This window comes from Neopelma chrysocephalum, unplaced genomic scaffold (genome assembly GCF_003984885.1).
Source record: "Neopelma chrysocephalum unplaced genomic scaffold, ASM398488v2 Primary Assembly neopelma1_367, whole genome shotgun sequence".
NCBI lineage: Eukaryota > Metazoa > Chordata > Aves > Passeriformes > Pipridae > Neopelma > Neopelma chrysocephalum.
The window spans coordinates 669,789-692,277 of record NW_020898031.1 but is presented as its reverse complement, the minus strand read 5'-3'; the positions used below and the strand labels follow the sequence as shown (position 1 = coordinate 692,277).

At 59.4% G+C, this 22,489-nt stretch overlaps 4 protein-coding genes across 6 annotated transcripts; 3 read left to right on the top strand and 1 right to left on the bottom strand.

Annotated features, from left to right (window-relative positions):
* Window positions 1-67: 67 nt before the first annotated feature.
* LSM1 (LSM1 homolog, mRNA degradation associated) lies at window positions 68-2,136 on the top strand. The gene is made up of 4 exons (XM_027706266.1): window positions 68-169; window positions 326-394; window positions 982-1,097; window positions 1,695-2,136. The coding sequence occupies exons 1-4, from the start codon at window positions 124-126 to the stop codon at window positions 1,863-1,865; spliced, it is 402 nt and encodes a 133-aa protein (XP_027562067.1). The 5' UTR covers window positions 68-123; the 3' UTR covers window positions 1,866-2,136.
* A 1,136-nt stretch (window positions 2,137-3,272) lies between these two features.
* LOC113978926 (G protein-coupled receptor kinase 5-like) lies at window positions 3,273-8,853 on the top strand. The gene is made up of 16 exons (XM_027706261.1): window positions 3,273-3,387; window positions 5,552-5,647; window positions 5,760-5,872; window positions 6,151-6,228; window positions 6,345-6,445; window positions 6,515-6,607; window positions 6,683-6,746; window positions 6,826-6,966; window positions 7,037-7,227; window positions 7,302-7,339; window positions 7,501-7,590; window positions 7,683-7,891; window positions 7,972-8,109; window positions 8,203-8,340; window positions 8,426-8,557; window positions 8,660-8,853. The coding sequence occupies exons 1-16, from the start codon at window positions 3,312-3,314 to the stop codon at window positions 8,771-8,773; spliced, it is 1,812 nt and encodes a 603-aa protein (XP_027562062.1). The 5' UTR covers window positions 3,273-3,311; the 3' UTR covers window positions 8,774-8,853.
* Window positions 8,854-11,709: 2,856 nt separating this feature from the next.
* Window positions 11,710-15,032, top strand: STAR (steroidogenic acute regulatory protein). 2 transcript variants are annotated; one of them, XM_027706264.1, is made up of 8 exons: window positions 11,710-11,907; window positions 12,466-12,579; window positions 12,829-12,956; window positions 13,033-13,191; window positions 13,410-13,535; window positions 13,733-13,917; window positions 14,109-14,202; window positions 14,285-15,032. In XM_027706264.1, exons 1-8 carry the CDS (start codon window positions 11,844-11,846, stop codon window positions 14,384-14,386), a joined length of 972 nt encoding a protein of 323 aa, XP_027562065.1. In that variant the 5' UTR covers window positions 11,710-11,843; the 3' UTR covers window positions 14,387-15,032. The 2 variants fall into 2 exon arrangements, with proteins under 2 accessions (XP_027562065.1, XP_027562066.1); XM_027706265.1 differs by lacking the exon at window positions 13,410-13,535 and having other exon boundaries at window positions 11,752-11,907.
* On the bottom strand, window positions 15,018-22,416 carry ASH2L (ASH2 like, histone lysine methyltransferase complex subunit). 2 transcript variants are annotated; one of them, XM_027706262.1, is made up of 15 exons: window positions 22,250-22,416; window positions 21,389-21,477; window positions 20,967-21,061; window positions 20,784-20,879; window positions 20,483-20,578; window positions 20,196-20,271; window positions 19,560-19,577; window positions 18,164-18,257; window positions 17,612-17,829; window positions 17,246-17,413; window positions 16,971-17,164; window positions 16,528-16,620; window positions 16,315-16,413; window positions 15,965-16,024; window positions 15,018-15,603 (listed from the first exon to the last, which is right to left on the bottom strand). In XM_027706262.1, the coding sequence occupies exons 2-15, from the start codon at window positions 21,459-21,461 to the stop codon at window positions 15,190-15,192; spliced, it is 1,794 nt and encodes a 597-aa protein (XP_027562063.1). In that variant the 5' UTR covers window positions 21,462-21,477; window positions 22,250-22,416; the 3' UTR covers window positions 15,018-15,189. The 2 variants fall into 2 exon arrangements, with proteins under 2 accessions (XP_027562063.1, XP_027562064.1); XM_027706263.1 differs by lacking the exon at window positions 19,560-19,577 and having other exon boundaries at window positions 22,250-22,415.
* Between the last annotated feature and the right edge of the window lie 73 nt (window positions 22,417-22,489).

Below are 22,489 nucleotides of genomic sequence, written 5' to 3'. Positions count from 1 at the left end.
TCGGCGCCCGCCCCGCGCGCACGGCTTAAAAGGGGCCGCGCCCCCCGCGGGGGCCCCGCCCGGTTCCGGGGCGGCGGCGGCACCGGCGCATGGCGGCGCTTCCGCTGCGGCGGCGGCACCACCATGAACTACATGCCCGGCACGGCCAGCCTGATCCAGGACATCGACAGTGAGTGCGCCCCGCGGTCCTGCTCCCCGCGGGCTGCCCGGGCCCCTCTCCCCGCGGGGAGACGCCCCCCGTGGGCTCCGGTCCCCCCGTGGGCTCCGGTCCCCCCGCGCTGTCTCGGGGCCGGGACCGACGCCCCGCTCTCGTTTCCCCCCGCAGAGAAGCACCTGGTGCTGCTGCGGGACGGGCGGACGCTCATCGGGTACCTGCGCAGCATCGACCAGTTCGGTACGGCCGGGCCGGGGGCTGCGGGGGGCTGCGGGCACCCCCTGGGGCCGGTCCCGGGCAGGGAGGAGGAGGAGGAGGAGGAGGAAGAGGGATCCGCGGTGCGTTTTTAGAGCGTGTTCGTGCTGCGGGTCAAACACCCGCCCGTGTGTCACTTGGTGCCGCTCCCAGAACCGGGAGCTCCCCCCCGTGATTGTGTCCAGCGCTGATGCTCTGGCATCGCTGTTTGGGCAGAAATAGCCCGGGTGATGCTCGCGCTCCAGCCCATCGCTCGCTCCCTGCCAAGAACCTGCAGCACCAACAACGCCCGCCGTCTTCTCCGCTGCCGAAGGCACGAGGGTCTCAGGTGGGCTCAGCCCGGGGGTCTGAGCTCTCTCCCCGCCCTGCCCGCACGGCTGCGGGAGCTGCCGAGGTGGAGAGAGCTGGGGAGACGGTCGGTGCCTTCGGGGGCGCGGCTCAGAGCACCCACCGAGTGGTGGGAGAGCACCGTCACCGCCCGGGGGGCTCTGCCTGGTGGGACGGGACACTCGGTGCAGCCGGAAATCACAGCGAAATGTGGATGGTTTTCTGTCTCTCTCTCGTCGCTGTAGCAAACTTGGTGCTGCACCAGACTGTGGAGCGCATCCACGTGGGCAAGAAGTATGGGGACATCCCTCGGGGCATCTTTGTCGTGAGGGGCGAGAACGTGGTTCTGCTGGGGGAAATTGTAAGTGAACAGCTCGTGCAGCAGCCTGGGACTGAGCTGGGGGCATTCGTGGTCTGTCTGTCTGTCTGCTGAGAAATACGGTCACTGTCCTGCTGGGAGGCTGGAATTTAAGCCCCCTCCCAGGGCCACTTCAGGCTGAACCATCACAGAAATGTCCCCGGGGTGCAGAGGGCAGAGGTGTCTCCCGTAGCTGAAGCCCATCAGGGATGACGTGAAGGATGAAGAGCAATGTGGGGGAGCTGCAGGGAAGCTCCAGCTTCTGTGTGGCATTGCTGGAGGGTGTCATTAGTGGCTGCCTGTCACCTCCCTGCTGGCTCTGCACCAGGGGACACTGTCCGGGGTGGGCTTGGGAGGAGCCAAGAGCTGTCTCACTCGCTCTGTTTGCTTTGAGCTCCCCAGAAGCCCCCTCCCAGGACTGTCCTGGAGTCCCTGGTTGTCCCAGGGGTCCCTGCCCATGTTCCCACTCCTCGGGATGCCTCCAGCACCTCTGTTTTCCGTCCCCTCCCCCCTTTGATGGCACCTGTGGGAGGTGTGTGGGCACAGGTGTCCCGTGGTCTGGGGTACCATGCGGAGCTCAGCTGGTCATTTCTCCCGCAGGACCTGGAGAAGGAGAGCGACACACCTCTGCAGCAGGTGTCCATTGAAGAGATCCTGGAGGAGCAGCGGGTGGAGCTGCAGGCCAAGCAGGAGTCGGAGAAGCTGAAGGTGCAGGCGCTGAAGGAGCGGGGCCTGTCGGTGCCGCGGGCGGATACGCTGGACGAGTACTAGAGCTGCTGCCCCTTGGGGGCTCCTGATCCCCCTGGGCAGGGACAGAGCTCCTTGGAAAGGCGGCCTTTATTTTCAGATTGTCTTTTCTGTACACAAATCATGCCTTTAGTCTCCTTGCAGAGAAGGAGATGGGGTCTGGCACAACGGCCGGGAGCGAGCGTTTGTGTTCGGGAGGCAAATCGCTGCTCTTTGGGTTTGTTTGCTTTTTCCTCCTCATGTGACTCTGGGCGAGAGTTTTCCTTGAAGTGTAAATAAATCCTTGATCCTGGCATCACTGGTTTTCCAGTGTTCTGGTCCTGGTGTTCTGGTCCCCCCTCTCTCAGGATGAGCACCCCTTGTGCCAACTCGTGTCCCTGCTGTGCAGGGGGAGCGGGCTTGCTCCAAGGAAAAACAAGATCCTTCCCTCTGGGATGGGGAAAAGAACCTGGGCACCCCCTGTACCCCAACAAAGATTACCAGCACCCCCCAGCCAGGGCCTTGTGCTGCTCCCCTGCAGCTGAGCCCACTAATTACCTGCTGATGAAGAGCTGCCAGACCAGGGTCAGCACAGCCCCTCCTCACCTCAGTGCTCTAGTGGAGCCGGCGCAGCTGCCTCAGGTTGGAACGTCCTTTGCCCCGAGCGTGTCCCGGTGCTGCCGGAGGTAGGAGAGTCCTTGGCTGTGACGTTGGGTCGGGGTTGGCTTTGGGCAGCTGCCAGGCTCCGGGAGCCTCCCGTGAGTGGGCAGGGAAGGGCAAACCTCGGCAGGGACAATCCCTGTGGGAAGCTCAGACCACTTTCCTGGGCACTGGGGAAGTTCTCTGGGGGGAAGAGTCTGTGCAGGGGTTTTGTCTTCTGAAGTGGCTGGTTTCTGTGCAGGACAAGCCCAGCTCCTCTTGCTGGGGCTGAGCAGAGCTGTCCTGGAGAGCCAACAGCCACCGTGGCCAGCACTGCTTCCCCCTCGCTGGCCCGGGGCCTGCTCATTTTGGGGGGAAACGTGTCCCCCCCATTGGGTGGGCTCGAGTAGGGGTTGTGGGTTTGGGGGTGGCAAAGGTGTAAACAAGGAAATGCTTAAAAAAAAAAAGCCTTTATGGAGCTGGAGGTGGCTCCTGCGGCTGGAAAATCCCCAGCGGGAGGGGATGGTTTTTTGGGACCTGGATAGTTCGGGACTCCCCTTCCCAGCGCCCTGGGGTCTCGTTGCTGGAGGGTGGGAAGAAGAGGAGGAGGAGAAAGGCTGCGCTGGTGCCGGCAGTCTCGGGTTCGGTGCCTCCAGCCCGAGGTGGGCGGTGCGAGGAGCTGGTGCGGCCGGACCCCCGACTGGGGTGTCGGGGGGACCCCCGAGGCGCGGGGTCGCTCCCGCTGTCCCTTTACATAATCCCGTGACGCCGGGGGCGGCCCGTGACGTCACGGCGGTGACGCAGCCCCGGAGGCGGCCGGTGGCGGCGGGAGGCGCCCGGACCGCGCCGGGCATGGTGTGCGGGGACCCCCGCGCCATGGAGCTGGAGAACATCGTGGCCAACACCGTCCTGCTCAAGGCACGGGAAGGTACCGGCTCCTGGTCCCTGCTCCCCGTCCCGCTCCCCGTTCCCAGGCTGCACCCCGGTGCCCTCCCCGCGACCCCCTCCCAACAGGCACCCCCGGCCCGGGGCACCCCCTCCGAACCCCTCCGCGGGCACCTCGGGACCCCTCGGTCGGGACGGCGGGTGCCGGGTGGGCTCGTCCCGGGTGGCATCGCCGAGCTCCCGGAGGGACCGGCTGCCCCGGAGCTGTGCCCGGTGCGCTGGGACGTGTCCGTCCGTCCGTCCCACCCGCCCGCAGAGCCGGGGACGGGAGCAGGGAGCGCAAAAAGCGATTTAGTGCCGTTCCCCGAGGGGTGCGTGTGCAGGGGTGGCCGGGAGCCGCTCTGTCCGTGTGTCCGTGCCGGTGGGACGAGCCTGGCACGGACGGGGCTCTCGCCAGCCAAACTTTGCCGGTGCCGGGACGGTTCGGTGCAGGCCGGAGCCAAAACGGGCACTGCCGGGACGAACTCGGCCTCGCCGGGAGGTGCCGGCGGTGCCGTCCCGGTGCGAGCCCTGCGGCCGCCGGGGCGAGGAGCTGCGGGCGTCGCACCCCTCCGGAGCGGGACTTGGCACGGGCTCCCAGGGAGCCTTTGTTTGCTTTTGGTTTCCTTTGGGAAGCCGGCGCCCTCATCACTGAACCTTCCTGACCGAAAAGCGAACGGCCCTGGAGCCGCCGGCGCTGCCCTGCGGGAGAATTGGGGGCCAGGTTTGGTCCTGTACATCCCTGTATCCCAAAGGTCTCCTTACCCCCATCGTGTCGCTCCTGGCAGTGCCGGGGGTGCTGCGGGGACGGCCCATGTGCCGGGGCCGGAGTGGTGCCGCTGCCCTCGCCAGGGAGGGAGAGGTTTGGTGTGGGCAACTTGGGCAATCCCAGCGATGCTCCTGCTCGGGGCTGCTCCTGTCCCATGGGATGCTTGATGGCTCCTGCATGAGCCAGAGCCTCAACGGAGCTGGTGCTGGAGAAGAAGAATTTGGAGCGAGGGTGGCTCTGCCACCATGGGCACCAAATGGGTTAATGTTGGTGTGTGACGGTGTGAGAGGTGACGTGGAGCAAGACCAGGGCTGGGACAAGGGCTGCGTCCCGGCTGGGTGGGGATTGGAGCAGTGGGGAGGATTGGAGCCTCCTCAGTGAAAAGCTGAGACCCCACAGCCATGGCTGGGGATCCCCATGCTCGAGGTCACAGGCTGCCGTGGAAGGTGCTGGAAGGCACAGGGGGGCCCAGTGAGGTCCATCCCAGGAGCATCCTGCCGAGCATCCCTGCAAGGTCAGGTCAGCCTGGCCCGCCGTGCCAGGATGGCTCCTGGGGCAGGTGGAAGGTCCTTGCCTGGGCATCACCCCTTTGCCAGGAGCCTGGAGGGCTCCAGCCTGGGCACCGCAGGCCGAGGGGAGCGGTTGCTCCTCTTCCTCAGGGCCCTGTGCCCCCATGTCAGGGTGAGCAGGGGGCCCAGGGACCTCTTGCTCCCGAGGCCACTCCGCTGGCTGGCGCGGGGCGATTCCTGCCGGAGGAAGCCGGCGATGACGGCAGGAAGCTCTGCCCGGAGCCCAGAACCACGGGCTCGCCTCGGCGTCACCGGGGCCGGGTGGTGCTGGCCGGGCACCAGCTCGGGGCCGTGCTGATGTCAGGTCCCTGCAGGGATGACTTCACGCACCAGGAGGGAGCGGTGGCTGGTGGGGGGGCCACCCCTCTGCCCCCTCTGCGTCCCTGCAGAGTTCCCGTCGCCGAGGATGGGGGAATAAGGAAGCCAGGTGTTTACAGGAGGGAGCGACACTGTGCAGGAGGAATCCTGCACATGCCAGGCTCGGCCTCCCCTGGCGCCAAATGATGCTGAGGGGGATCCCCTCCCTGCCCTGGGAGTCAGGACTGGGTGGGGAGCCCCTCGGCTGTTCAGAATCGGGGTCCCTGAAGGGTCAGAGCCCACTCTGGGGCTGGGGGTCTGTTTTCCCACGTGGCTTTAGCAGTGCCCAAAGCAGTGCTGGCAGCGTGTGGTGTGTGAGCGATGGGTTTTGGGGGCTGGGAGCGGTGGGATCAGGGGAACCCCCAAACCAGGTGACTCTGCAGGACTGGGCAGGGGCTCTGCCACCCCATTTCCCTCAGAGCAGCGATGCCCATCCTGCCAGCCTGACCTTGGCCCCTCGTTCCCTGCTGCAGGAGGCGGCGGCAAGAGGAAAGGCCGGAGCAAGAAGTGGAGGGAGATCCTGCGGTTCCCGCACATCAGCCAGTGCGACGAGCTGCGGAAGGGCCTGGGTGAGCCGGGAGGGCACCGGGAGCCGGCAGAACCAGCTCGTGGGTCCCGGCACAGCTGGGGCTGCGGCGTGTGCTGGGCAGCTCCCGTGGCAGCTCCTGCCTTCCCCTGCAGAGCAGGACTACGGCAGCCTGTGCCAGCGGCAGCCCATCGGCCGCCTGCTCTTCCGGCAGTTCTGTGAGACGCGGCCGGAGCTCCTGCGCTGCATCCGCTTCCTGGACGCCGTGGTGAGGGACCCTCGGGATGCTCGGGGTGCACTGAGGCTGTTGGGGTTGGGCTGAGCCCTGTGGCAGGTCCAGTGTGACCCCAGGGCTGTGGCTGAGGAGCATCCCAGGTGTGCCTGCTGTGGGTGGTGCCCATAGGGTAGGAGCTGGGAGGGATCCCTCGCCCCATGGCCGGGGCAGACCTGCCTCATTTTGGGAGGTGGGGAGGCTCGGTGGGGTCACAGGGCAGAGCTGTGCCTGGTGCCCTGTCTGCAGCACCCTCTTCTCCTCGGGCGTCCCAGGAGGAGTACGAACTCTCCCCAGATGAGAAGCGGAAGGAGATGGGGGAAGAGATCATCCAGCGGTTCCTCAGGCAGGAGGTGAGTCCTGAGGGGGGCTTTTCCCCCACCAGGAAGTGACCAGGATGAGATGGGATCACAGGTGGGGTGCAGGAGCGATGTCTCCAGGGCGTGGGTGTGATCCCTCCCCTTGGCAGTCCCCAGATTCCCTGCCCGAGGTGGGCCACCCCCACGCCAGTGAGTACCTGCAGGACCTGCAGAAGAGCCCCTGCAAGGACCTGTTCAGCAGCTGCCTGCGGTGAGCACCCTGCCCAGGGCTGGGGGACGGGGGGGCTGCAGTGACACCAACAGCCCCCTCTCCCCACAGCCCCCTGCACCAGTTCCTGAGCGGGGACCCCTTCGCCGACTACCGGGCCAGCATGTTCTTCGACCGGTTCCTGCAGTGGAAGTACCTGGAGAGGTGAGGGCTCTGAGGGGTGTTGGGGGCCCCGGAGGGCGCGGGGCTGACGTGTCCGACCGGGGCTGTGCGTTCCAGGCAGGCTGTCACCAAGGACACCTTCCGGCAGTACCGGATCCTGGGCAAGGGCGGGTTCGGAGAGGTACGGCCGGGGAGGAGGGAGGGCTGGGGGGGTGGACGGGCCGGGGGGGCTCACCCCACTGCCGACCCCGGCCCCCCAGGTGTGCGCCTGCCAGGTGCGGGCCACGGGCAAGATGTACGCCTGCAAGAAACTGGAGAAGAAGCGGATCAAGAAGCGGAAAGGGGAGGCGATGGCCCTGAACGAGAAGCAGATCCTGGAGAAGGTCAACAGCCGGTTCGTGGTGCGTGTGGGACCCTCCCGGGGGGCTGGGGGGGCCGGGGTGGGCACTGACAGCCAGGGTGGGCACACAGGTGAGCCTGGCCTACGCCTACGAGACGAAGGACGCGCTGTGCCTGGTGCTGACCATCATGAACGGGGGAGACCTCAAGTTCCACATCTACAACATGGGGAACCCCGGCTTCGAGGACAAGCGCGTGGCCTTCTACGCAGCAGAGATCTGCTGTGGGCTCCAGCACCTGCACCAGGAGGGCATCGTCTACAGGTGAGCTGGGCATGGGGCAGCGGGCGCTGAGCCAGCCCTCTGCACGGTGCTGAGCCACCCCTCTGTCCCCACAGGGACCTGAAGCCAGAGAATATCCTGCTGGATGATGATGGTGAGGAGGGAGCTGCCGGGTCTGGCCCTGCCCACGCTCGTGGCACGGGGATGGGTCTCTGTGTGATCCGGGGGGTACCTGGCTGTGCTCTGGGGGGGATGTGCAGGGATGTGAGGTGACCCTTCCCTGGGATAATGCCCCCAGCCCCCTCCCTGCCCCAGGCCACATCAGGATCTCTGACCTGGGGCTGGCTGTCAAGATCCCCGAGGGCGAGACCATCCGCGGCCGCGTGGGCACCGTCGGCTACATGGGTGAGCGTGAGGGCCGCGCTGGGGGGCTGGACCAGGGTCCTTGTGCTGCACCGTGCCCGGGTGCTGACAGCCGGGGGGGCTGTGCCCCACAGCCCCGGAGGTGATCAGCAACGAGCGCTACACCTTCAGCCCCGACTGGTGGGGCCTGGGCTGCCTGGTGTACGAGATGATCGAGGGCCAGTCGCCCTTCCGCGCCCGCAAGGAGCGGGTGAAGCGGGAGGAGGTGGAGAAGCGGGTGCAGGAGGAGCAGGAGCTCTACTCGGACAAGTTCAGCGAGGACGCCCAGGCCATCTGCAAGCTGGTGAGCTGGGGACACAGGAGCCCCCGCGGGGGCCGGGCTGGGTCCATCCCTGCCATGACACCCCCCGTTCCCCTCCCCAGCTCCTGGCCAAGGACCCCGGGGTGCGGCTGGGCTGCGGGGCCGGCGGGGCGGCCGAGGTGAAGCGCCATCCCTTCTTCAGGACCATCAACTTCAAGCGGCTGGAGGCCGGAATCATGACCCCCCCCTTCGTGCCGGACGTAAGGGCCGGGCAGGGGGTGGGCACCCGTGGTGTGGGGGGACGGCCCCGCTCCCCCCACTGCCCCCCTGACAGCCCCCCCCGGGCCCTGCAGCCACGGGCGGTTTATTGCAAGGACGTGCTGGACATCGAGCAGTTCTCCACGGTGAAGGGCGTCAACTTGGACCAAACCGACAGCGATTTCTACGCCAAATTCGCCACGGGCAGCGTCTCCATCCCCTGGCAGAACGAGGTACTGGGGGCGTGGTGCACCAGAGGGGTCCCACCCGGCTGTGGTGCTGCCAGTGCCCAACCCTGCGGTGACCTGACCCCCCCAGATGATCGAGACCGAGTGTTTCAAGGACCTCAACGTGTTTGGGCCCGGCGGGACCCGCTCCCCTGACCTGGACTGGCAGCGGCTGCCCGAGCCCCCCAAGCGCAGCCTTTTGCAGCGGCTCTTCCGGCGACACGTAAGGGACAGGGGCGTGTTTTGGGGGGGGCTGGGGTGCCCTGGGGTCTCCCCGAGACCACCCTGGCTCACTGCCCACCATCCACCCGACTGTTCCTTGCAGCCAGCCGACTACACCATCGGCACCACCGTCCGCCCCCCCGGCCCGGCTGCCGTGAACTCGCACCCTCCTGCCGCCAAATCCTCCTGCCAAACCCCGGCACCGGCACCGTCTTGACCCCTCGGGGGGCCCCCAGCCCCCGTGTGCCCTCTCAGGGTTATCCCGGAGCAGCGCCGGGGCCGGGGGCTCTGGGGATGCTCACGGAGGGGAGGGGGACGCTGGCACGGGCTGGTGTATGGGGGCAGAGGGGCGGAGGCTGCCTTGACCCCAACCCTGCCAGCTCCCCACCCCTCCAGCCTGTTCCTGGGGGCTTCCAATGCAGGACCACCTCCCCCCAGCTCCCCTCCCCGCTGCCAGGGGAGGGGGCCAGGGCACAGACCTGTTTCTGCTGCTTTTGAGCCCGTTATCTTATCGCCGGGTCAGAGCGTGACCTCTGCGGGCATCGGGGAAGGGGGGGGGGGGGCTGCGGTTTATCTGCGCTCTCCAAATAGCAACATGGGCAGCCTTGGAGTGGGGGGACACCCCGACCCCCCCGGCCGTGCTGCAGGAGGGACGGGGTCACCCCGACAGAGCCTCCCCCCAGAGAGGCACGGCCTCCCCTGCTCCGGCCACTGCGGTGGGAAGAGGGCTGGGAGAGGGGAATTTTCTCGAAGGTGGCTGGGCAAGGGGGGGTGAGGGGCTCGCCCCCATCCTCGTGAGGCAGCTCCAGGCAGCCTCGGGGTTCCTGGGCCCCCCCATCCCTTCAGGCCCTGGTGAACCTCCGGCGCCTTTGGTCAGCGTTGATCCGGTTTTGTACATTTTGTACATTTGTGAATATTTGTACCTTGAGCCCTGTTGTACATTTTTTAAGTGAAAAGCTGCAAATGGAGCTGCATGGTGACTTTGTGGGGGGACTTGAGGGGCGTCTCCGTGGGGGCTGTGGGGGCCTTCTCGGGTGTTTTACCTCCCCCAGCATGTTCTCCCCCTCCTCACCCTGTGGGATGTGGGTGGGGGGTGCTGGGTGCCCATCCCGGGGCGGGGCTGTGCTGGTTTCCCAGGCATCCCCTTGGACATGGCCACGTGCTGCCCGTGCCCCCAGCTCCCTCCCCAGAACAGCAGGGCTCAGCCGAGGGGCTGACTGGGTCCAGGCAGGTCCGAGCTGTGGCCAGAGCCTTGTCCTGCCCCGCTGCTGGAGCTCAGTGGGCTCAGCTCACCAGGCCAGCTGTGTTCTGATGGAGAGGCTCCTTCCCGGTGCCCGAGGTAGGTGCTGGGAACCCAATCCCATCCCTGGTGCCTGTGGCACTGCTGCTGCTCCTCCTGGCCACCCTCGGTGCCCCCCCGCTGCTGTTCCTTTCCCTTGCAGGCTCGGTGCATGCATCAGCGTGGGGACCTCAAGGGACATCCAGAGGAGATGCTGAGGCCACATCAGGAGCTGGTGAGGGTCCTGGGTGTGTGCCAGATCACCAGACCCCCCTGAGGGTTCTGGAATCCTTTTTGGAGTCCCCTTGTGGTGCCCTGGGGGATGGATCACCTGGAGCATTTCCCTCGTGTGCTGTGGCACAGTGTGACTTGTCCTCACCTCCCCTCCCCAGGGGCACAGAGGGGCTCGTGCCCCTCCAGCCCCCCCCAGCCCAGAGCCAGAGGGGTGGCTCTGCCCGGGCTGTTTTGGTTCTTCTCACAAACAACTGTGTGTCCTTGTGCCAAGGCCTCGTGCCGGGAGCCGCTGCTCCGTCTGGGATAACAACAGCCCTGGGTGCTTCGCAGCTGGGGGGTCTCTGGTCCCTGGTTCTGTGTCCCCCTCACTGTCAGGGCAGGGGGCCTGTGGGTAATGCACAATTTCTGGGGGTCTCTGGTCTCCCTGGGCACCCGGACCTGTGGGTGCTCCGTGTGCCTTTGACCAGAGCTCTGGGCTCAGGGATTTCAAACCCTCTGGAATTTCCCTCACTCCACGTGCAGGCAGGTGGGAGCAGGTGGGTGAAGCCCAGAGCGGGGAGAGCTGCAGCACAACTTGGGAGTCACAGCTGTGGGACCGTGGCTGCAGTGAGGATTTCCCAGCAAACATTTGGGAAGGGGACAATGCAGCCTCCAGCTTCCTCCTGGTCCCTCCAGCACCTTCGTCTGGTCGCGCATCCCTGACGTGAATGTGAGGTGCTTTCTGCACACGACAGAGGATGATGGAGAGGAGCATCCTGAGGAGCAGCAGGAACATTCTGGATGGCAGGTGGGACCCGAATCATCTCGAGGGGGGGGCCGGGGACAAGCAGGGGGAGGCGAGGGGCTCCCCGGGGCTGGTGCAGCAATGGGGTGACCTCCCCCTGGGCCAAGTTGTTGCAACAGCGGGGAGGAAGGTCAGGCTCCCCGCAGGAGGGTGCAGGGGTTGACGTCAAAGGAAGCAGCTGTGATTCACGGGTTCCTGGGAGCGCTGGTCTCCGGGCCGTAACTCATCCCAGAAATGTCATTTCAGCCTTGAGTGTTATCGCTGCTCTGCCGTTGCCCACCACTCCCAGCCCTGGGACAGATAACCAGGCTCGGGGGTAGGGGGGCTGCACGAGGCTGCCCCTTGCTCCCAGCCCGGGCTCAGCAGTGTTTAATATTCATCGTGTTTAATATTCAGCTCTGTATGGGCTGTCCTGGTTCTTGTGTGCAGCATTTGCTGAGGTTGGGCAGAGCCTGGCTGGGTTGTTCCAGGATGGCTCTGTCGCGAGATGGTGTCGTCCATTGTTGTTATTATCCATTGTTATCCATCCACAATAATCATCCTCCATGACCTTGTAGGTCTTTTCCCACCTTACTGACTCTGTGGTTCCGTGTTTGCCCACCGACACCTGCCAGAATTGATTATCATCTGTCATTACCTGCAGCTGATGGCCCTGGCACGGCAGGAGCTGGGCAGGGGAGCTCTGCCTCTCTGCTGTCCCTCAGGGGTGCTGTGCCCCCGTGGCTGTGCCATGGACGGGGCCGGCCGTGCCCTCCTGTGCCGGCTCCGTGTCCCAGCACGGCGCTGGCCCCTCAGCTGCGTGAGGAGCCCGGCGTGGCCTTGGCCCGCAGGCCCCTGCCGTGAGTGACGGCTCTTATCTGGCAGCTGACGGGGCAGAATCCTTCAGCCCACGTACTTAAGGCCGTGAAGGCGGCGGGGCCGGGGCAGAACCGAGCTCGACGCAGACACCGACACAGGCACCGACCACAGCCACCCACCACAGCTCAGGAGATGCTCCCAGCCACGTCCAAGCTCTGCGCCGCCATCTCCTACCGGCACCTGCGCAACATGACCGGTGAGGGGCTGCCTGGGGCGGGAGGGGTGGTGGGGTCCTGTCCCCCTGTCAGACTGAAGTTCATGGGAGAAGCTCCTGCTGAGTTGCAGGTGCAGAAAGGAACCCCCCCCTTGCTTTCTAAACTCCTTCTCAGGCAGGAGGACCAGCTCAGGAGTGCTCTCCTGACCCCACCCCATGCCGTGTTGCTTTCTGGGTTTTGTGATTTACTGTCCCCACCGCCCTTTTTGCCATCTCTGGGGTCTGAGGGGACAGCCCATGCCCCCGTGGCCAGCTCTAGGTCACACTCCCACTGGCAGTGAGGATTTTCTATCCTTGTGCTCCATTTCTATGCTCTTTCCTGGGCCACCTGATGTTCCTCAGTATTTTTACTGCTGCCTGGCTCGGACCTGGAACCAAACCTGGGATTGCTTAGGACAGGCTGTCCCAGGGCAGCACAATGACTGCTCCCTGTGCCTGTGGGGACTCAGTAAAGGTGACAAGCAGAGGCTTTTCTGTGTTGTATGTTCAAACTGGGCAAAAAAGCCCCTGGAAAGGCCCCTGACGTGCTCTCCCCCTCAGGTCTGAGGAGACAAGCCGCCGTGGCCCTCAGCCAGGAGCTGAGCAGACTCGCCTGCCGCAGCCCAGGACCCAGCTCCTGGATCCACCAGGTTCGCAGGAGGAGCTCCTTGCTCAGTAAGTGACACCTCAGGGGGGTCTGTCCCTTCGTGCCAGGGGAGGCTGTCAGGGATCGGGGATCCAGGGAGCGGCTGGGGGAAAACCTGCTCCTGGGCGGGCTGTGCTTCTGCTGAACCAGCAGCAGAGTGGGAATTGGGTTTAATTCCCCTGTCCCTGGGCATGGAAAGGGTATTTGGTGTAGATAAAGCTTATCTGACACGTTATGCTGTTCTTGCACTCACTCCTGCCTTTGTCTGGTCCCGGCAGGCTCGAGGCTGGAGGAGAAGCCCTTCAGCGAGATGGAAATGTCTTACATCAAACAAGGAGAGGAAGCCCTGCAGAAATCCCTCAGAATCCTGGAGGACCAGGACGGCTGGAAGACGGAGACGGTGGCGGTGGGTGCTCTGCCCTGTGGCACCGACGCTCCTCCTGCAAACAGCTGTGGTGTTAATCCTGCTGTCCCCCCTCCAGGGAAACGGAGACAAAGTGCTGAGCAAGGTGCTGCCGGACGTGGGGAAGGTGTTCCGGCTGGAGGTGGTGGTGGACCAGCCCCTGGACTCGGTGTACGGAGAGCTGGTGGACAACATGGAGCAGATGGGAGACTGGAACCCCAACGTCAAAGAAGTCAAGGTAGGAAATGTGTGTCACAGTCGGGGTTCACACGGGTCCGGCTCCGTGTGGTGTTGGAAGGGCCCATCACAGCAGGAACACAGGGAATTCTCCCCTGTTCTTTGCGACTGTATCTTGTCCCTTGCCTGCTGCAGATGTGGAGGGTTTTTATGCAGTAACTCTATTGTTGCTGCAGCAAAGGTGAGCCTGGAGCAGCTTCTCTGTGACTAATTCTGCAGGAAATGCACTTTCCTGCAAGGAGCAGCCACTTCTGCTGTAACTCTGGGCTGATCCGGAGGAGAAGCAGCCCCGAGGCACAAGGAAGAGTTTGGCTATCCCACAGCTCCTCTGGAATCAGAGAAGCAGTAAGAGAAACACCTGTCCTTTCAGGAACTGAAAATTCATGTTCTGCACCTGGGTGGAGCAGATATTTGCAATTTTTCTCCCTGTAAATGCCAAGTTTTTGTCAGACCCTGTGTTTGAGCAGCCGGTAGCCAAAGGCAGCTTTTTAGCTACGTGGCACTTAAAAACTTCAAACTGAGGTTTCGATTCCAAACCGCAGATCCTGGAGAAGATCGGGAAGGACACGGTGATCACCCATGAGAAGGCGGCCGCGACCCCCGGGAACATCGTTGGGCCCCGGGACTTCGTGAGCGTCCGGTGCTCCAAGAGACGCGGCTCCACCTGTGTCCTGGCCGGAATGTCCACCACGTACGGGGCGATGCCAGAGCAGGAGGGGTTCATCAGGTAACCCCCTGTTCAATCCCCTTATGGGGTGTGCAATGAGGGAGATTCCCATGGGGCAGGAGGGTTTTAGCAGGGGCTCAGTCACTGGGTTTGGGCAGCAGGAGCTGCTGAGGAAACCCCCAATCACAAAGTGTATTTTTGAGGCTTGAAGTCCAAGTTTTGGGTCTGACCCCGTCCCTCCCCCCTGCCAGGGCTGAGAACGGTCCCACCTGCATGGTCCTGCGCCCGCTGCCCGGCAGCCCCTCCCGGACCAGGCTGACCTGGCTGCTCAGCATCGACCTCAAGGTACGGGGAAGGGCACAGGGGGGAGAACAGGGGCTGCGGGGGAGGCAGGTCCCGCTCACAGGCTGTGTCTGCTCCTCTCCAGGGCTGGCTGCCCAAGACCATCATCAACCAGGTCCTGTCCCAGACACAGGTGGACTTTGCCAAGCACCTCCGGCAGCGCCTGGCCCGGCCCGTGACCTGCTGACCACGACCCGCCCACCACCCGGGGCAGGGCTTTGTTCAGGGGCAAAGGGGGAGTCACTTCGATCAGCCAAGGCCTTTAGCAGCAGACACCGCTAATTAATACGTGGTTTCAATCAATAAATACAAAGGTTTATTTATTGGAACTCGTCGTGGAAGTGCAGGACCAAAAATTTTAAGTCCCACGTTTGCTTCACTGAGCATGTGCTGGCCCAGCCAGGCACCTCTGCCCTCCCTAATTACTGTCACTGAATAAATAAAGCTTTAATTAGTGGTGTCTACAATTAGTTATTAGGGAGGCCCCGGACATCTGACTGGGAAGACACATCCTCAATGAGGCAAACACGGGCCTGACTGAACCTCACCTTTTACTCCCCCAAAACTCAAACACAGCACTTAACTAACAATTTTATTCCCTCTCCCCACCCAAAGCAGCTCTAATTTATTTTTCCTGTACAGACACAGACAGAGTGTCAAATTATTTATTCATCCAAAAGCTCTGCAATGATGATCATTGGCAGCAGGCCCAGTGGAGCTCCTGTGAGCAGATCCTCAGCTTGAGAGATCTCCAAATGTAGCTACTTTGAGTTTAAATCTCGCTTGTAACAATTTACAAGACAAAAACAGAATAAAAAGAGAGTTAAAGCCTTTATTTTTAAACTGGTTTCCAGTTTGTGGGGAAAAGAAAAAATACAGTTTGGACAGAAGCCCAAATTTCAGTCTTACATGCAGCTGTCTCGTTCCAACAGAGCCATCCTGGCTGGGAGCTGTTGGTCCCAATCAGCCAAACACACCTGAGCACAGGTGTCACTGTACCCACACCTGGCAGGTCCAGCTACACCCTGTTCTCAAGAACACCCCACAGTCACAGCCCAGGAGGAGGTACCTCAGCACCCCCTTCTCCTGGGAGTGACACTGTAACAGTACTGGAGGCTCCAAGAGATGCCCCAAAATAGCACAAAACACCCCAGACCTGCCCCACTCACGCTCTGGCAGGGGCAGGGGTGTGAACCTGCAGCAGGTAACACATACACAACACCTCAGCCTGGTGGGTCCTGGCTGCTCACTGAGGGATGGACGTTCCTCTGCAATAAATCCTCGGGGTGGGGGGTTTATGGCTCCCAGGGGGGGGCTCCTCCTCCCATCCACCTCTGTCTCCACGTGGTACAGGACATCAGCCAGCGTGTGCTCCACCACGGCACCCCAGCCCATGTCACTCATCTGCAGGGGGAAGAACAGTCAGCTCCAGCCATGGAGGACAGGCAGCACCATTCCAGGGCTGTTTCCCCCCTGGAAACATCGGTGGGGCAAAAAAAAATTCCAAGTGTTTCCCTAAACAACAATTCCACCCTCTTACTGATAAAAGAGGCCAACACAGGCAACAGCAGGGCCTTACAATCTGTCAAGAGGAACTAGACAGCATCTACTATTTAATGAAAATTTAATTAAATTATTTATTGGGCTAGCTGTCCTTAAATATTTTTAAACACGCTGTGGTGTGGTATGAATCACACCAAAATACCTTTTGTTTTAAACACTGAGTTCTCTCAGATGGGGGTAAAAAAGCTTCAGGTTTACTTACAGGGCGGTAAGTGATGTCTCTGGGTGGATACTTGAAATAGGGCCCAAAGTTTATAGAAACCTGGGGAAGACACATTTTCATTAGATCTAAAAAAACCAGGAAAATGTCTTTAGTCCTTGGTCCTCACCCCCTCCTGCTTCTGAGCCTACCCCCAGCCTGTGCAAGCCCACAGGAACAAGCATCCCTGGCATGGAAGGAGGGTGTTCCTTCAGCAGTTTCCTTCCAGAGTCACTTCACTAAAATAATTCCCATCTTTCCTCCTCACTTGGCAGGCTCCCAGAGCACTCCCACTCTGTGCTTTACTGAAACTGAGGGATTCAGGCATTCTCCTTCAAAGACACCTCACTTACCGTGCAGCCTTTGTACAAAGAAATGGCAGGAAAATAAACCCCTTCAAAGATGTCCTTAAAGGCAACTCCTTGGCTGACACCATTCTTGAAGAATATGATCTGAAAAATGAAGGGTTTTCCTGCTGATGGTGGCTGCCACAACACAGCAACTCCCCCAGGATTACCCCCTGCTCCCCTTTACCAGATGTGCTGAAGTGACACCCAAGAACTCACCTGGCTTCCAGGTGCCTGCTTTAGGCTCTTCTCTGCCTTGTCCACAAAATCCTTCTCTTCAAAGTACAAGTAGCTTTTGAATTTGATCAAAGCCTGAAACAGCAGCAAACAATGTCAGAAGCCAGCCCAAAAACCTGTTGCCCATCACCTGCCCTGCTCGGGGACAGGTGTGCCTGGTGTCAGAGTACCTGTGAGGAGTGATTCCCACAGCTCAAGTATTTGAGAGCCAGGAGGGGAAGATGAAAGGAGACGTGGGCAATCCCATCCAGGAGTATTTTGTTTTCCTGAGATCAACACTTTGCACCTCTCCCCTATGAACCACGGAGGTACCCAGAGGCAGGATGGGAAGGATCCACGGAAAGGGGCAGGAGTGAGGCCAGAGCAACCTGTTTGCCACTTATCCACCTGCCAACGCTCAATCCAACAGTGAACTCGCCCCTCACCTTGTCTTTGTAGGTGTCAGGCAGGGATTTGGCCGTCTCAGTGTCCTCTGGAAGGCTGATGTAAAATCCCAGGACGTCTCCCTGTCCGTAGCCAGATGAATAGTGTTTCCCTATCGACTGGTGAAACTTGGTTCCCTTTTTGCTGCGCCAGGAGTAACTGAACTTGTCATATCCCAGAGGGGCCTGCAGGTTCCCTGCAGAAACAAACACTTTGTTGTGAACACGTGGAGTGTAGCAGGAGAATCTCCTAAGAAGTATTTGGTACCATTATTTACCCAAGGGCTGTGACCAGCCTAGTCTGGCAGCTGTGTCTGGAGGCATCTCATCCATGGAGATCTCGAAGTACCAGGCTCCTTTCCGCACGCCATGGGAGGCTCTCACCATGGAATAGCCCTTCTCGCCAATTACAGTCAGCCTGTCGTCAGAGATCTTCAGCTGGGGAGCTGCAGGGGGTGACACGAGCAGTTATTTGGGATTTGCAAAGTGTGGAGATGTCAGAAGGCAAATGAATGTGCAGAGGTGGATCTGACATCTGCAGCTCTGAGAGCGATTACACCTGAAATGTCACTGACCGGTAACGAGAGGTCACCGAGACATCCCTGTAAGGAAACACAACCTGCACAGATTAACGAGCTCTGTACCTCGGTCATGCAGTGCCAGGAGGACTCGTTCATACAGGCAGGCTCTGTACAGGTCCCCAGGAATCGGTTTTCCTGCCCAGCAATCCAGCTCCAGCTTTTCCGGGTCGGGTGCGTGGGGGTCAGGCTCGGCCAGGATGTATCGGTACCCGTCCTTGTTGAAGGGGTGTTCCAGAGGGTACCCGTGGGGGGGCAAGCGCTGGGCTGAGAACAATGGGTCACTGAAACACAGAAACTCCAGGCTGGCATCTCCCAGGGGCTGTGGTGCCATCACAGACTACCCCAGGACACCTCCCTGCAGAGCTGTCCCTGCGCTCAGGGGCTGCACAGCGGTGTCTGTGCCAAACGAGCACACACTCACCTACAAACTGAGCACACACTCCCCAACTGCAAATGATTTATGGCCAGTGAGGTATCAGTAACGTCACAGGGCTCTGGAGTGACTCCCCATGAACCCACCCGAGGCAGAGACAGGTGGGAGGCAGCTTAAGGCATCACGAGTGCGGACATCCCTGCCCGGTGCCCAACCCCTCAGCACCCGTGCCCTTCTCTCACCTGCGGGTTTTCTTGGCTGTTCCCGTGGTCCCTCCGTCCTGCTGCTTGCGTTTGGCTCCCCGGCCCTTCCCGCTGCCTCCAGCAGCCATTCCCCCTGGACACACAGAGCGGGCACGGTAAGGAGCTGGGGGTTGGGGAGCGCCCGGAATCTCCAGGGACAGAGGGGCAGAAGCAGCCAAACCAAAAGGAGCTCGTGGGCTCAGGAGCCTTTGTCCACAGTCAGTGTGAACCAGCCCGTGGTGCCAACGAGCACAGCAAAATCCACAGGGGACTAAATTTGGAGCGGAAGCTGAGGGAGACTGAGCAGCAAAACAAGCTCAACCCGGGCTTTTGAGGTCAGAATTAAGAATCTCTTCTGTCATGAGAAGAGCTACAGGCAGCAGCACTGGGATCCACTTCAGAGGTATTATTATCAGTCTTTCATGGAGATTCCAGTCACAGTTCCAATCTACTTCTGCAGAAGTAGCAGAAACCCCCCCTACAGCACAGCCACTGTCCCAGTGACCCTGTGCTGGGGGAACACTCTGACACCAATCAGCAAGAAGCACTTTAATGTTCAATTTCCATCTATAAAATAAAATACACCTACGTGGAGGAAAAACGAAAAGCAAGAGGTGTTTCTCTTCAGTATCACCAAAGTCAGTTCTGGGATTGAACAGTGCACCAGCCTGAACTACAGCACTGATTTTGAACTCGCAGGACTGTAGTACAGGAAAGGCTGCATGTCAAATTTAATCAAACTAAGATCAGCACAACATTTTAATAAATTAAATCATATGTGCATTTTATCATCACACTATTTCCAAAGAGAGCAGTGTTGATTCACAAGGAAAACTACGGAAATTTCATGTACTGTAGATAAACACCTTCACGAACTGCATTCGTGTGGTAATTAGAAATCCAGTCAGCTCTTCCATTACCAGCATTCCCTTATGGTGTAAGGGATCCAAATCACCCAGGGAATACCATATTCTGCACAAACATGACCTGACCCAGCTGCACATCACCTGATCCGGTGCAGATAAACATTCAGGATCTCCAGCTGGTAAATGTTTACTTGCCCAAACCATCACACTGTATGTTTCAGACTGAATTATTTAGACATTAAGAGTTAAAATGACAACATCAGGTCAACTGACACAAAGTAAAAATAAACACAAGAGCAAAATACACAAATAAAACACTTAGAACAGTCAAGTAGGGCAGAATATGGCAATAAAAGCTTCTAATTGCTAAAGATTAAAGAGTGGAATTGCTGGTTTGTATTAAAGCCTGACTGCAATCACATCAGGGCACGCTTTCATTTTTAATTGACTTTGGCTTCTAAGAGAATCAAGCAAAAAAGCTTTGCAAACAGCAATACTTAAGTTTTAGAAGCTGAAAGGTAAATATTCACCTCCCAGAGAGGCTCCACCTGCAAGAACAGAAGTGGCACCACATGTTTGTCAGTCTCCCGGAAATTCAATAAAAAACAACCAGTGCATGACATGGAGACAACACACCTGAGATATCTGTAACCTGCTCTAAAAAGCCCCAAATACCTCCTGCCTGTACTACTGGGATATGTTTACTGCAGATTATTAATACATATCCTCATCAACAGGTACTTCACTGCAGTAAGGCCACCCTGAGCAACCTTGGCAGGACGGGACAGCACAGGAGTCACCCTCAAGGAGCAACAGTAAAGCACAAGCAGTGAGCACAAGGAATAATACATATATTCATCCTTTCCCCAGCTACTTTCAACTCTCAGAGAAAGGGAAACACAAGGAGGTAAATTAAAACCATTCTAAGAGCAAACTGCCAAGCTGGGCTTTCTGGTGAGCACCTCGATTTATCTGGTCACCGTAAAGAAACAGCTGAACCTTCCCAAGAACTAAAGTTAATCCTTCTATAAAAAGGCACAGTGAGACTGTTCTGAGCACAAGCATAAACTCAGCTCACACGACAGCTGAACTGCACAGATGCCCAGAGGACTGGGAAATGCAGCTTAGTCCCAAACACCCAAAACCCCCCCGAGCAAAGAACTTGCCATTCAAGCTTCCACTTGTGGACACAGCGTTGCTCTGTTTCTGGTTGTCATAGGCAGGGCCAATATTGGCAAGATCCTGCAAGAGATCAAACAATCTGCTGAACACTTGGTCAAAGGTGCCAGTCTGAGCCCAAGCAGGGCACTCCCAGGTGCTGGAGCTCCCACCCACCGCTGGCACAACACGGACTCGTGGCAGAGCTTTGCCCCTTGACTGAGCAGAAGGCACCACAAGGATCCCCCACTCCTCCTCCCAGACCCCCGCTCTCCTCCCTTCTCTCATCACATACCTGGTCTAGAAGCCCAAATTTGGGGTAATCTTCCTCTGGGTCTTTACTGCCCGGGTCTGGGTGCTCTTTCACCAGGAAAACGTCTCTTTCTTTGCACTGAAACGGAGGAGTTCAAGTCACACGGGGTAAGATTGTAACAAATTCATTAACGAGTGTTTAAATCCCAGTGTGTACTATTATAATGTGGGAGTACATCAGCATCCTCACCCTTCAGCTCCAAGCCCAGCCCTCAGCACAAACCAGTGTCAGAAAACCAAAACGTTCGTGGTAATTCCTCCAGGGATTTACCCCCAGTTCTTACCATGGTTTTGACAATGTTGTTGGGCCAGGTCATTTTCCCAGGCCTCTGCCGCGTTGTCATACACTCCCAGTATTTATCAATGAACGGGATAATATCCTGTGAGAACAGAAAATGTTTCTCTGAGCTCCTCTTCACTGACACCACCCCTGACGTGGACCCGCGGCGGTTCCGTCACAGCCAAACCTTATCCTTGGAGAACATCGTCTTGGGGTGCTCGTCTTGTGTCCTCGACTGCCACGTGAGGTTGGCCAGAGCACTAAGGCACATTTCCTTGAGATCTAGAAAACAAAACACCCCAGGGACACACTTACACTTGGTGGGGAAGATCAGACACCCATCTGTGTTCACAGCAATCACCAACCCCACAGCATCACCCTGAGGAACAGCAAAGCCCCTCGAGTTCATCCTGATCAGCCCACACTGAACACATTTACACCATCTTCAGCAATTAAAACAGCAAAACATTTTTAGAAAAAGCCTCAGATTTGTTGCTATGAATTTTCTGGTCATTTTCCAAGGGTCTCAGCAGAGCCCTCCCAGACAAAACCAAACCTTCAGGATTATCTTGCACAAAACACCCCCCAACGTGTTTCTCCCAAACTTACTCGCTTGTTTCCTCAGGAAGTAGGTGTTCCCACTGTGGTGGCACACGTTGCAGTGGAAGCTGTAGTTGGTCATGAAGGGCAGACAGGACCTGGGAAAGAGCAGGTTTGTCAGGGCTGGGTACACCGTAATTACTGCATTACACTAAAGGAATCCCAGAATTACTGAGATTGGAAAAGACCTCATTAAGTCCACCCTGTGTCAGATCCCCACCTTGTCCCCACCTTGTCCCCCAGGCCAGAGCACTGAGTGCCATGTCCAGCCCTTCCTTGGATATCTCCAGGCATGGGGAATCCACTACCTCCCTGGGCAGCCCCTTCCAATGCCTGACCACCCTTTCCAGGGAAAAATTCCTCCTTATGTCCAACCTGACCCTCCCCTGGCACAGTTTGAGGCCGTTTCCTCTCATCCTGTCCCTTGTTCCCTGGCAGCTGCCCCCTCCTGTCAGGGAGTTGCAGAGCCAGAAGGTCCCCCCTGAGCCTCCTTTTCTCCAGGCTGAGCCCCCCCAGCTCCCTCAGCTGCTCCTGCTGCTCCAGACCCTTCCCCAGCTCCATTCCCCTCCCTGGGCATGCTCCAACCCCTCCGTGTCTTTCTTAGAAGGGAAATAAAATCAATTATTCTTTACTACACTGGGTTAAGAAATTAATTATTCCAGGTTAGACACCAATTATTCCCTCTCTCCCTGAGCCCAGAAACACCTCACAGGCTCAGTGGTATCTCACGGGGGTGCTTTTATCACGGGCAAAGTCTTAGTTATTTACACAACATGCTGGTTTCCAAGTGTCCAAGGATACGGACGGGGCCTTGGTCCTTGGGAACTCGCACTCTAAAACCCTCCCTTCCTGCTGCCAGGGCTCACGTACGTGGTGTCGATGCCGAAGGTGTCCGCCGTGAACCACTTGGTGCAGATCCCACACTGCAGCTCGATCTCCCCCAGCTGCCGCGCGTTCTCCTCGTCCCCCGAGCCCCCCTGGGTGTCCAGGGCCTCAGCACCATCCCCAGCCGTGTCCTGCAAGGGGAGCAGAGCCAGGGAATCACACACTGCCTGGGGCAGATCCAGGGAATCACACACTGCCTGGGGCAGAGCAGATCCAGGGAATCAC